We start from the raw sequence: 13,431 nt of genomic DNA on the forward strand, positions 1-13,431 counted from the left end.
TTTTAAAGACGAACCATGTTGCCTGCAAAGGAGTCTTACTAGCCCGGCACATTGGTCATCCAATCATTTTTAAAAAAAAAATGTTTGCATCATGTGCTTATAATTCACATGCAGATTTACAAACTTATTTGTGACAACATGAAGTCTAGCTCCTATGCAAGGCATACAGAGTAGCATAAAGATGCCCATAACATGGAATATAAGTTTCAAAGCAATCATCGGGGAACAGAATTGTAGCCACAACACTGAAATAATTTATTACTCAACATCCACGTGTACTGAAGTTTTATTCAACAGCCGGTTCAGACAGCTTCATTTTAATCAGCAGTGCATTTCTGTGACCCATATATATATAATATAATATATATATCTTTTACGGCAACACCCTCACTCGCTGCCAGCTTTGTCTGGCTAAGCATACATTTGCCTTCTAACAGTACCTGACACTATTATAATGTCTCTAGCAATAATCAGGTACCAGTTCTACCATTTCCCCTGCCAGATAAAGGCGCTGCCCCCCCCCCAAAAAAGAGAAAAGATCTGAATTGATAAGTGAAGCCTTCAAACCCTTTGTGGTGCATCATAAAAGGAGGACTTCATCTCCATCTCATGATGCACAATGGAATTGACATATGCAAATATAATAACTGAAATAAGCATGTATATTCAAATAACAGACAGGGCCATTCATTCTATTTTAACCCACCCGGGGCACCTTCCATCTCTGTTAAACTCATCATGAAGCAGGGGACATTTTAGGAAAGACATTTGTTTTAGAACATTACATGATTAGTCACTCCAAAAGTAAGTGAGAATCACACATCGCCACTTCCTTGACTCATGCCTACATTTTCGCATGGTCCCTTCTTCCGAGATTCCCTTTCCTTCCTTACTTGTGATCATGAACCGCATATCTTACACATTCTCTTAAATGTCGGTTTGTAACGCTTCAGGTATGAATCCTGTCATGAGTGTGTGTCCTCTCACACAGCTGTGGGATTGATGGTTGCTGGGGTATTGGCTCAGGTGGCTCGGAGTCCAGCAGAAAGTGGGGGGGTCTTCTCAGTGTGCACCACACTCATGCACGCACACACCCACATGTGCCAATCACCAAGAAATTACACTGTGTTAATAGAAAACTAGGCTTTTGCCTGTCATTTCCTGAACAGTGGAGGTGTTGCTGAAGACTGACCAACAAATCACATTGCTCGTATGGCTTACAAAATAATAATAAAAAAATCTGCACAAATCTCTTATTTATGCCTCTGTCGCACTTAACCATAAAAACACCAATACACCCATACAACAGTAACATACTGATTTATGAACACTTGAAAAATAAACCACAAGTACTTTATATAGCTGGAGGATTTGTTAACCCATCTGGAAATACTCATACCAGTACCCAAGCCTCCCTTCAACAGGCGAGGTGGGGTTGTTGCGCATTAATAGCTCCAGCAGTTCAAGGCAAGCCTGCAGCCCAGCAGTCAGGTGGGGGCGTCGGATCAATGTGCTGATGTCTAAAGGAGACCAGACCGCTTGACAGCCGAGATCCTGCAGCGTCTAAAATGCGCTCTGTCAATTTCATTCGTCTAACTTCTGCTGGCTCGCCCCGGGATCCTCTCAGCTGAAGAAATAAGTGGAGTCCTTCACTTGCTGGAGATCAAAATCACCTGTAGGGGAGGCGAGAGAAAGAGGCAAGAGAGAGAGCAAGTTGAATGAAGTGAGTGAAGTCAGTGAAAAGTATCTTCATCTGGTATATTAACTGCACTACAGCCCGTAACATAAGCGATGCTGGCAGAAGCCACAAAACAAAACAACAAAAAAAATTCCATTCTTAGAAGTCTATTGAGAAACCTTTGACGTTAACATGGTAAAAGAAAAAGGCATGGAGACCAGAAATGTCTTGGGTAAGAATGGTGTCACACCAGCCTCTATGCCCATTTCCCTGGTAGTCAGTCTATAATTTGTTTTTTGTACCCCCCCCCTTTTTTTCTCCCCAGTTGTACCCATCCAATTACCCCAATATTCTGAGCCGTCCCGGTCGCTGCTCCACCCCCTCTGCTGATCCAGGGAGGGCTGCAGACTACCACATGCCTCCTCCGATACATGTGGAGTCGCCAGCCGCTTCCTTTCACCTGACAGTGAGGCGTTTCACCAGAGGGACATAGCACATGGGAGGATCACGCTATTCCCCCCAGTCCCCCCCCCCCCAAACAGGGGCCCCGACTGACCAGAGGGGGCACTAGTGCGGTGATCAGGACACATACCCACATCCGGCTTCCCACCGCAGACCCAGCCAATTGTGTCTGTAGGGATGCCCGAGCGAGCCAGAGGTAACACAGGGATTCAAACTGGCGATCCCCGTGTTGGTAGGCAACGGAATAGACCGCCACACTACCCGGATGCCCCAGTCAATAATTTGTGACAGACTTCAACATGTGACACCCCAACTTGAAAAAGGGAGGTGGGCTTTAAGTAGATGTGGCAGGAAACAAGTCGGAGACTGATCATCTGCACCAGATCAGATGTCGGCAACCATGTGAGGTGGAGAGACACTCGTATGAAGCCTTTCCTTCCATCTGTCTGGCCTCCTTGGCTAAAAGTATGCGACACAGTAAAAATCCCCTGGTGTCATGGTTTGTTGGAAGAAAAATCTGCACACTCTTCGCACTCCGTAGCATACAAATGCCTATATCTAGACTAGAAACTGAACTATGAAAAGGAAATCATAAATGAAGAAAATGCAATGACTTTCAAACAGCATCCTGCAACGTTTCGCATTTCTGAAGCATCAACTGAGAGATTTGTTTTGAATCTTGGCTGTGACGTCATGAAAAATGGCTTATTTCAAAACCAGGCTATGGTTTGTATTCTGATGTATCTACTTGAGGAACTGAGAAACTACATCCACGAAGGGGAGGAAGGGTAGCGAAAGGAACGGGTGGAGAAGGAGGGGAAGAAATAGAGGAACCAAATGCAAAAAGAGGAGGATGAAGGGCAACCGGGAGGACATTAAACTGGTTGCACTCAATAATTTTTTTTTAACCCCCCCCCAATTGTATCCGGCCAATTACCCTAGTCTTCCGAGCCGTCCCGGTCATTGCTCCACCCCCTCTGCCGATCTGGGGAGGGCTGCAGGCTACCACATGTTTCCTTCGATACATGTCGAGTCACCAGCTGCTTCTTTTCACCTGACAGTGAAGAGTTTCGCCAGGGGGACGTAGTGCGTGGGAGGATCACACTATTCCTCCCAAATCCCCCTCCCCCTGAACAGGAGCCCCAACCGACCAGGGGAGGCGCTAGTGCAGCGACCAGGACACACACACCCACATCCAGCTTCCCACCCGCAGACACGGCCAATTGTGTCTGTAGGGATGCCTGACCAAGCTGGGGGTAACACGGGGATTCGAACCGGCGAGCCCCGTGTTAGTAGGCAATGGAATGGATTGCCACGCTACCCGGATGCCCCTGCACTCAATAATTTACAGAGGTATACTGACTGTAAGAAAAGTTAAGCCTTTTATACAGAACCATACAAACAATACTTCCACATCTTCATCTTAGGAGTAGTGATCTACAGTAGTGGAAAAACAAGGTTTTTATGCTGGAGTGCTGCCCGGTACATTGATGTGTTAAGGGAAGTGTCCTCCCACACTTCTGTGTTATTGGTCATCCCAGCTCCCTTTAGAGCACAATACAATAAAATTACTCTGTAGTCAGTGTCTTATCTGCCGTTATCCTTGGCACTGTCAAATGCTTTCTCTCCCAGTGTTAGGCTTCTCTTTCTCTTCGCAATGAATAATAGACAGCGGTGATAGGAACATCCGTCAACAGCGCTCTAACAGAGATACACTTTTTTTGTGATCATCACTTGGCAAATGTTGGCAGAACTTATACACTGGACTGTTTGTCATGTCAAAACCAACTGGAGTGGAAAAAACGACATTCATAAGAACTGCAATTTTTTAGAACGAGACGTAAGAGGGGCAGGTATACTATAGAGGCTAATGCTGGTCTATGCCAGAGGGCAGTGCTGAAAGAAAGGACAATCTATCAAGCCATTCCTGGGGGGGAAAAAAAAAATTAATCTCTTTCTTTGGATTTTCCCCCCCTTTTTCTCCCCAATTGTATCCGGCCAATTACCCCACTTTTCCGAGCCGTCCCGGTCATTGCTCCATCCCCTCTGCCAATCCAGGGAGGGCTGCAGGCTATCACATGTTTCCTTCGATACATGTGGAGTCACCAGCTGCTTCTTTTCACCTGACAGTGAGGAGTTTCACCAGGGGGACGTAGCATGTGGGAGAATCACGCTATTCCCCCCAGTTCCCCTTCCCCCTCGAACAGGCACTCCGACCAACCAGAGGAGGTGCTAGTGCAGCAACCAGGACACATATGGCTCCCACCTGCAGACACGGCCAATTGAGTCTGTAGGGACGCCCGACCAAGCCGGAGGTAACACGGGGATTAAACCAGCAATCCCCGTGTTGGTAGGCAACAGAATAGCTCGCTACGCTACCTGGACACATGAAAAAAAAAAATCAATCTGATTAAACATCAGCCACGGTAAAGTTGGAGGCCCATCAAAATACTGAATCCATTACAGGATACTAGAAAAACTATCTGGACTTTCAATTTGTGCACAACATTCAATATGATCTCTGTAAATTCTGCAAATGAATATAAAGTCTATATTTAAATATAATGATTTACAATACACATTATGACCATCTCAACAAGTAAGAATGACCAACTGCAGGTATGAACTGAAGCCAAAACAAGAACCATTTGTTAAACTAAAATGAGTAATTCAGGGAACAGTCAAGGACGTCTCTCTGCCTTGAGCATGCTGGGAGAGACCAGAGCCACCCAGATCCAAGGAAAGTAAGAAGCAGATAAAGGAAATGGAAGAATATTCAGACGCCAGAATCTTGATGATGGCAAATCTAATGTGTTCAGCTGTTCAATATCTCTTCAGTGAGACTTGTGCTAAGCAGGGGCAAACACACACACACACACAAGGACCACACCTGTCTGGTCTCAGCCCTGTAAGCTGATTATCCGGAGGAGGGACACAATTAACAGTAATCAATTTATGCAACCCAGCTGACAGTGCCAAGTAGCTGGTAACTGCACAAATAGAAAAAGAGCAAGTGGTTACATAACAGCAAAGCCTACATCCACCTGACTGAGGGATGGACAGATGCTGCCTCCATACTTGTACTACCCCAGCAACAGTTGACAGCCAGCAGCACCAGACACACTCCAGAACAGGTACAGGATAATTAATCATTAATGACTTTCGCTCTTCTCAAGGTTATTCAAGGAAGTAGGAAGATGCCTGTTTGCTTGAGGGGGCCTTGAGCAGTGCCTGAACATCTGCTGAACCTTTCTTTCTAGTCTTTCTCATAAACTTGTCCTGTTGGAAACAGAAGTCAAGATAGGACTCGGAAAGATGCATTTACAGGTCAAGAAAAGAATCCATACAGTGGTACTCTAGTGTGAACGAGCAAAGGCAATTAGGCACTGTCAAAGCCACTCGGGTGTGTTCTTCTGCCGAGATGCTAAGGTCAAACAAAACACTGACCAATTATACAACAGGATGGAAAAACCGAGCCCTGTGCAACCCGTCAAATTAAATAACATGAATGCTGGTCATGCTCCACTCTCCAACGCCAAACCACGGCTTCAGGTCTGGTATTTTTCAACCCAATTACAAAAGTGAATGGAGAACCAACTGCTTCAATCAAATAATACCCCAACCTCATCCAGGCCAAGGCAGACTGACCTTTCTGGGGCACTTTGGCCAACAGCAACATCAGCCTCCTGTACTCCAGATGCTTCTTCTTCTTTAGTTCTTCCCTGCAGTAAAGAAAGAGAGTTAAAAAATAGTTATTGGTAACTCTTTAGAAAGAATCTTTGAACAGTTTTGTGTCGTGCTTGTGGGGTCATCAAACGCTGTTAGTGAGGGATGATACCCTTAGAAATGACATCTAGACCTATTTCCGCTTCCAGTGTGGGAGGATGGCGGCGCAAATTCACATTTGCAGCAGCCTCACCCAGTACCGGTATGAGAGAATGAAAGCGTGAATTAATGTTTGTGGTAGCCTCACCCAGTACCGTCTATGCAGTCTTTGTCCAAGTTTGCATCTAAGTTTGTCTTTGTTTGATGGCTGGGATAGCTGGTGCTGGATCAGCTGGGAGAGCTTGGTCTGCTGCGTCCTGTGGGCCCAGGGACCATGGCCCTGCCCGGAGTTGTGCCCGAAGAGGTAACAAGCGGGGCAGGCTAAGCTAACTGCTAGTCCATGAAGACCAGCAGTTCCAATAACACCGAGGGCGGACTGGCGGTGGCCTCGCCCAGCCTTGACTATGTTTTTAGTGTTGTAGTGTGGAGTGCGGGGAGGTGTGTCGAAGGTGTCTGGCTGGGAAAGCTAGCATTAGATCGGTTGAGGGAGCTTGGTCTGCTGCATCCTGTGGGCCCAAGGACCACCGCCCTGACTGGAGTTACGCCTGAAGAGGAAACACCGAGGGCGGTCTGACAGGATGTGGAAGCGTGGCAGGCTAAGCATACTGCTAGCCCATGTAGACCGGCAGTTCCAACAGTCATCGTGGCTGGCGTTTTTTAGTTTAGATGTATGTGTTAGTTTGGATAAATGCGTTTTTGCAGTTTTTGGATATGTGTTTTTGTCTTTGTGTTGCACTGTTGTGAGCTGGGGGAAACGATGTTTCATTTCATGTGCGCAAGTGCATGAAATGAAATGACAAATTGTTTCCGATTTCTTTCCATGCATTGTGGTTTTGGCAAAAAGGAAACAAAAAACTTCTGTTAAGGATTCTGAGACAAAACCTTCACTTTGAGACTTAATATCTGCTCAGTTTTGATCAGTCCCATCAGCAGTTTGACTGGGTCATGACATTTACAAAGGCAGAAAAAGTTTCTCCAATTTGCCGGGTAAATGTAATGTTACAGTGAAAGTAGTGTTAAAAATGAAGCATTCACTAACTAGTGTCTTGCATCTTTGCAAATTTCTGCTCGAGTTCCTTTCACCCACCATGGGTCAAAAACAAGTTTAATGTCACGGAACCCAAAATATCTTTTGAAGTCCCACAAGTCCTCTTGGTCTATGCCTTCAAGGATAATGAATAATGAGCTTGTGAGGCCTCAGCAACCCTGGTGTGTATGCAAGTGTCTTTGTGTCTCATTGTGTCGGGGAGAACCAGAAAGGGTATTCCCATCTTAGTCAAGGGTGAATAGCAGGTGCCCAATTATCCCATGGAAAGAAAGCGGGCGGGAGATTCAGTGCACGTAACCCAGCCTGAGGGCAGTGAGGGAGTCAGAGAGAGAGAAAGAGAGAGAAAGATAAAGAAAAATTATCATTCCATAACTAGCGTCCCAGAGGAGTTGGGAGAAGACGTTTACATTGTTTCATAACCCTTCAGCTGAGGGTGTGTTTGATGACACAGTTGGCAGTCCCAACTTCTGTTCCTCTGTTTAGACTGCATTTAGATAATGTGTTTATGAGTTGGAGAGGCATGTTCAATGTTATATCCCTTTGTCTATACCATAAAAGTCCATTACACTCTCAGCTCAGTTAAAGGTCACACAATATATACACAAAGACACTGATGACAAAAACAATTTTAAGGATGAATTAAACTAGTTTTCTAATATATCACAGCTATGAATAAGTGTAGGCAGAATTGACCCGAAGGTTAATTAACTAGCATTATTTGTTACTTGAAATGTTTTCAAAGCCACTGGTATGAGACTGTTATTTAATAAAATTTCTAGACATGGGGATAATTATTTGCACTAAGAACAAATACAGTCCTTAGTTCTCCAAAGTTGTTTCTTTGGGGTACTCCCGTTTCCTCCCATTGCCCAAAAATGTGCAGATTAGGAGAGTTGGGGACTAAATCACATATCCATTATCCAAGCCGCTTATCCGCATTCGGATCGCGGGGTGCTGAAGCCTATCCCAGTAGTCATTGGGCGGCAGGTGGGGAGACACCCTGGACAGGCTGCCAGGTCATCACAGGGCCGACACATTCACACCTTGGGACAATTTAGCACGGCTGATTCATCTGACCTACATGTCCTTGTACTGTGGGAGGAAAGCTGAGCACCCGGAGGAAACCCACGCAGACACGGGGAGAACATGCAAACTCCACACAGAAAGGACCTGGGATGACCCCCAAGGCCGATATAAATTGGGCCGATATTCATTAAGATACAATGTGGATAAAACATGCTTGTCTCTGCATGGTATCAAGGATGGGGGCTGGGGAGGTGAGGGTAATTACATCTTTTTCAAATCAGTTTTTCCCATCATTATTCACAATAACAGGATGAAACAAAGCAATTCCAACATGGTAGGCTGCTGAGACTTAAGCCTCCTACAGACTGTGCGATTTTAGCAATCCTCTAAGTTTATTGCAAGCCACACTGTGCGATATGGATCTAATAAACTTGGGTACGACATCAAGATTGATGTATGTAGACTGTACGATGATAACACCTACTGAATCGCAGGCTACAACGCCATTCCATAAAAATGTCATCAGCGTGCGCGCCGCATCAGCGTGCGTAATCAATCTACGCCGCTGGTAGAGCAACATGACGCCGAGCAGGAATCGAGTCCTTTCAATAGTCACCGCTGCTCGTTTTGTTGCTCATTTTGTTAAATCCATCGCATTTGGGTCAGAGATGTGAACAGTCTGTTTGTGTTTAGCGCCAGCAAAGATTCTGCATTGCGTTGATCAGGATTCAAAAAAGGACTGGTTGTTAAAATCCCTAGTGTTTGCACTGCAACAGATTCAGTGGAGATCAAACTAGAGATGTCTGCCAAGGTGACATTGCCACCACCAGGACACATCATCAGTTGTGTACCTCAGCATCACAGGGTGTTTCGGCCTTTTATCACAAGACACCCTCCGCTGAGGCAGGCCCACCACAGGTTGATCGGTCCTGGGTGCGTGACCTGTGGTTAGCTGTTCACCCTGACAGCCCAGACGGCGTCTCTCCTTTTGAGCCAGATCCAGTGGCTAGTCCTCTCAGCAGTGTTGGCTAGCTCTTTGATCACTCTCCTGTGGGCCTGCCCCCTGACTCCTAGTTCCCTCAGGAGTTTTGCTGTGGAGCTGGCAACAAAGCCCCTACAACCCACCTCCACAGGGCGCACCTTCACCTTCCAGCCTCTGTCCTCTGCTTCGGCTGCTAGGTTGGCGTACCGCAGCTTCTTACGCTCGTACGCTTCATCGACTGCATCCTTCCAGGGGACTGTGAGCTCAATGATGTAAGCGAGCTGGTTAGAATTGGACCAGAGGACGAGGTGGTTGTTGCGATCTCTATTGGGAAGATGAGCTTCTGGCCTAAGTCCACTCGCATTTCCCAATCCCTGGCTGAGTTTTTGAGCCTAAGTTGGGAAGTGAAGGGTTGGCCTTCAGTTTATCCCCCTCTCGAATGAAAGCTGTGTGTCATTTAATGCTGCATTTCTATTGGCTGGTTAGTGGATGTAGGTCATAGCAGCAGTCACATTGTTAGATGGTCATCCGTAATTTCTGACACTGTCAGACTTTTGTTCCAGGTTATCTTTGGTCGCAAGCCCGTAATGGCTGTCTTTGAACCTGTCTCAGTGCAACATAGAACCGCCATTTTGGACCCACAACAAAAGATATCGCCACATTTAGTCATCTTTCGTCTGAGACGGCCCAAATTCGCAGTGTATACCGGCCTTTATGGGGGCTTTGCATGCGTGTGTGTGTGTGTGTGTGTGTGTGTACCATGTTTTTCTATCCTAATGGGGACATTTGGTCCCCATTAGGATAGAAAAACCAGAAATCACCTACCTTGTGGGGCCATTTTATGGGGCCCCACAAGTAAAAGGGTCTATTTTAGGGTTAGGACTTGGTTTTAGGGTTAAGGTTCGAATTAGGGTTATGTTAAGGTTAGGGTAAGGGTTAGGGTTAGGCATGTAGTTAACGTGGTTAAGGTTAGGGTTAAGGGCTAGGAAATGAACGTAGTCAATGAGGGGGCCCCGCAAGTATAGATTTGCGTGTGTGTGTGTGTGTTAACTTACGGCATCCCAATGCAGTATTTAAACAGCAGGAAGATAGACAGTTCTTGAAGAATGGGCTGGCTATGCAGGGCGACAAACTGTTCCCGACAAATCTGACCGGAGAAAGAGGAGGACGGAAGAGGTATACATTGAGTCACTCCAGCCCTAATGCTAGCTCGACAAGTTCACTCGACTACGCTGCCTGACACGCCACTTCAGTTTGGTCTCTATGACAGGTGAAGTCTTTTCACTAGCTTAAAGATGGATTGAGGAAATGAGAGAAGAACGTTAGGCAAGAGAGAGAGATAGAGAGGGGCTCAAAGAAAAGATAGAAGAGAGAAAAAAGTAAAAGAGAGAAAGTGAGAGTGAGCATCATCTTCTTAAGTGACTGAACAACAACTACCTTGATTTATAACTGGACGCTACATGCACTGGCCGTTTATCAGCATGATGGACCGACTATAGGCTGGCCAATGTTCAACATCGATATGGAAAGTACCCACCTTTCATAAAAATGATGTACAAGAAAAGAGAGGTAGAATGACAGAAGTGAAGGAAGAGGGTTGATTTAGAACTCCAAGGACCCACTACCAGGGTAAGAAAAGAAAGGACAGAAAGGAGATGAGGATGGGAGGTCACACATGTCAGGGTGAAATATATTCCCTTGCTGACTGCGAGCAATTGTATGCCTGTTTGAAGAAGGACTAGTCGCTGTTAAAAATCATGAGCCGTGTCATTTTCTTAGGTGTTTGCGTAGAGATTTAAACTCTGCCCCCGTTTCCGAGTTCAATTGTCTATGTAATGAGGGAGATGTTCAATCAGACCATGAGACAGAGAATACCAGAGGGAATAATCTGCCTCAACAGGTAAGGCGTCTCTGAGATTGAATTAAGACATAACCTTAACTTGGCTCCGGGGGCTCAAATCAACAGAAAAATTGGGGCTTTACGGGAATTTGGTCAGTTTTTATAGTAGTATCGCGTCGCAGTCTGGGCTTGTTGCCAAGTTAGAATCACGTGGGAGGGACAGCCGTGGTTGTTTTTTCGTCACAAAAGGTGCTGTTGGATATACAGACATATGGCATATGCCTGCTGCCAGCAGCCTGTAGACTTACGTAGTGGTGGAGACTTGTGTCCACCAAACTCCTCTTTTTTGATGTCCCCCCCCCCCCTTTTCTGCCCAATTGTATCTGGCCAATTACCCCAAACTCCCGAGCCATCCTGGTTGCTGCTCCACCCCCTCTGCCGATCTGGGGAGGGCTGCAGACTACCACATATCTCCTCCGATACATATGGAGTCGCCAGCCACTTCCTTTCACCTGACAGTGAGGAGTTTCACCAGGGGGACGTAGCACATGGGAGGATCATGCTATTCCCTCCCAGTTTCCCCTCCCCCCCAAACAGGTGCCCCGACTGACCAGAGGGGGCACTAGTGCAGTGACTATGACACATACCCACATCCAGCTTGCCACCCGCAGACACGGCCAATTGTGTCTGCAGGGATGCCCAACCAAGCCGGAGGTAACACGGGGATTTGAACCGGTGATCTGAAATAGACCACCACGCTACCCGGATGCCCCCCCAACCCCCAAATGTTCTCAACTTTTACACAAATCTTGAAAACATGTTCAGCTTTTGTGGTAAGGAACACAAAATAGTGCTTCCTACCCACAGGCAAAAGACAAAAGAGAAGAATTGGTTGGAATAATACATTTCAGCCATTGCTGATGCTTGATGTACAACATCAGCCTTAGCCCGCCTACAGGGATCCAAAATGGAGGAAAAACAATGAGATAGGCTATCATGAACATCATGATACGGGAACAGAAGATAGGAGAAAGATGATAAGGAAGGGGTATAGTGAAATGGTAAGGTAGATATAAAGAATGGCACTGTAACTTGATACCTTGTTCATGACGTCCACTGTGAGGGCGTGGGTCCAGAAACAGTCATGGACGGAGGCAAAAGTCACACCAGCACTGGAAGAGATAAGAAGAGAGAAGGGATAAAAAGGAGGACACAAAACAAAGACTGTATGTAAAGAAATAAGAAATATCAAGACTGAGTAGATGAAGACATTATAAAATTGGAGGCAATGAAAAAGAGGAGTTAGAGAAATAAGAATCCAAAAAAATCATTGTGGAGGCAGTAATCACTGAAACCATAGGGGGAGGTCATTCTCTGGCAAGTGTGAGTGAGAACATAAATTACCACTTCTGCCAAGAGATTATCCTTGTAAAAATGAACTAATATCATAGCATATAGCACAATAGCTCACCCACAGAGGTTATTGAAATGAGACAAGAATTTAATATGACATTGACTTTCTAAAAAGCCTGTCAGAACCACTGAGACACAGGGAGCCATATGGAGAAGCCTTGGGATTTAGCTGATAGAAAATATCTGCTGGGTCTAGGTGTGTGTGTGTGTGCATGTGTGTGTATATACACCTGTGGCAATGGAGAGAGGTGAGCATCATGTGTGTAGAGTCCAGAGAGTGAATGAAGTTGGGTGGGAAGGCGTTCTTTTGTTTGACGGTGTCCGGTCTCCTGAGAAGAGAGTGCCGACACAGAAAGAGGTAAAACAGACATGCAAGTCTCAGGATAAGTCACTTGCCTCTCTGCAACATTAAATTCCATTCCATTCAACTATCCAAGCCGCTTATCCCAGCTGGAGTTGCGGAATGCTGGAGCCTATCCCAGCAGTCATTCGGCAGAGGCGGGGAGACACCCTGGACAGGCCCCAGTCCATCACGGCCGACACATTCACACCTAAGGACAATTTAGTATGGCTGATTCACCTGACCTACATGTCTTTGGACTGTGGGAGGAAACCGGAGCACCCGGAGGAAACCCACACAGACACGAGGAGAACATACAAACTCCACACAGAGGATGACCTGGGACGACCCCCAACATTAAACATTAAATTAATACAAACTATTGTTGTTATGTCTTTTCCTAATCTTAAGTTGACTTACTGAAGCCAACATATTGGGATGTAGGCCTTCTGAAAGTAATAAAGACTATATAGGTAGTGTACAAGACTCTCACCCTGCCACAGTGACAGTTGATAGAGTCAAACAGCAGTGAGGGGGAGCGTGTTATTGTGGATAACATCACGGCTGTGATTTTGTAGCAGACACAAGCAAACGGCGAGTGCCATAGTAAAGAAACCCAGAAACATCGTTTGAAATATATTTTTAATGTTTGCAATTTCTTCCTCCAAAAATGTAGTTCCACCACAAGCGGCTTGTTGGTATGCAACCACATAACAATGTCTACGCAATAAAGTTGAAACAAACGTCACTAGCATAGAAACTAGCTAGCTATTAACACTTTTAGATCAAATAACATTACTAAACGCTGCTATCTAGC

The 13,431-nt window shown here is 45.8% G+C and overlaps 1 protein-coding gene across 1 annotated transcript in view; it reads right to left on the reverse strand.

Moving 5' to 3' along the window:
- Positions 1-274: 274 nt before the first annotated feature.
- Positions 275-13,431, reverse strand: part of polrmt (polymerase (RNA) mitochondrial (DNA directed)) — a 96,029-nt gene continuing 82,872 nt past the window's right edge. Inside the window, exons 17-21 of the mRNA XM_056276257.1 lie at positions 12,505-12,603; positions 11,961-12,033; positions 10,077-10,168; positions 5,789-5,862; positions 275-1,673 (exon numbers count right to left, since the gene is read on the reverse strand). Of these exons, the coding sequence (XP_056132232.1) occupies positions 1,624-1,673; positions 5,789-5,862; positions 10,077-10,168; positions 11,961-12,033; positions 12,505-12,603 (388 nt within the window). The 3' untranslated portion in view covers positions 275-1,623. The remainder of the gene's footprint in view (positions 1,674-5,788; positions 5,863-10,076; positions 10,169-11,960; positions 12,034-12,504; positions 12,604-13,431) is intronic.

Source organism: Lampris incognitus, chromosome 3, assembly GCF_029633865.1.
Source record: "Lampris incognitus isolate fLamInc1 chromosome 3, fLamInc1.hap2, whole genome shotgun sequence".
Taxonomy (NCBI): domain Eukaryota; kingdom Metazoa; phylum Chordata; class Actinopteri; order Lampriformes; family Lampridae; genus Lampris; species Lampris incognitus.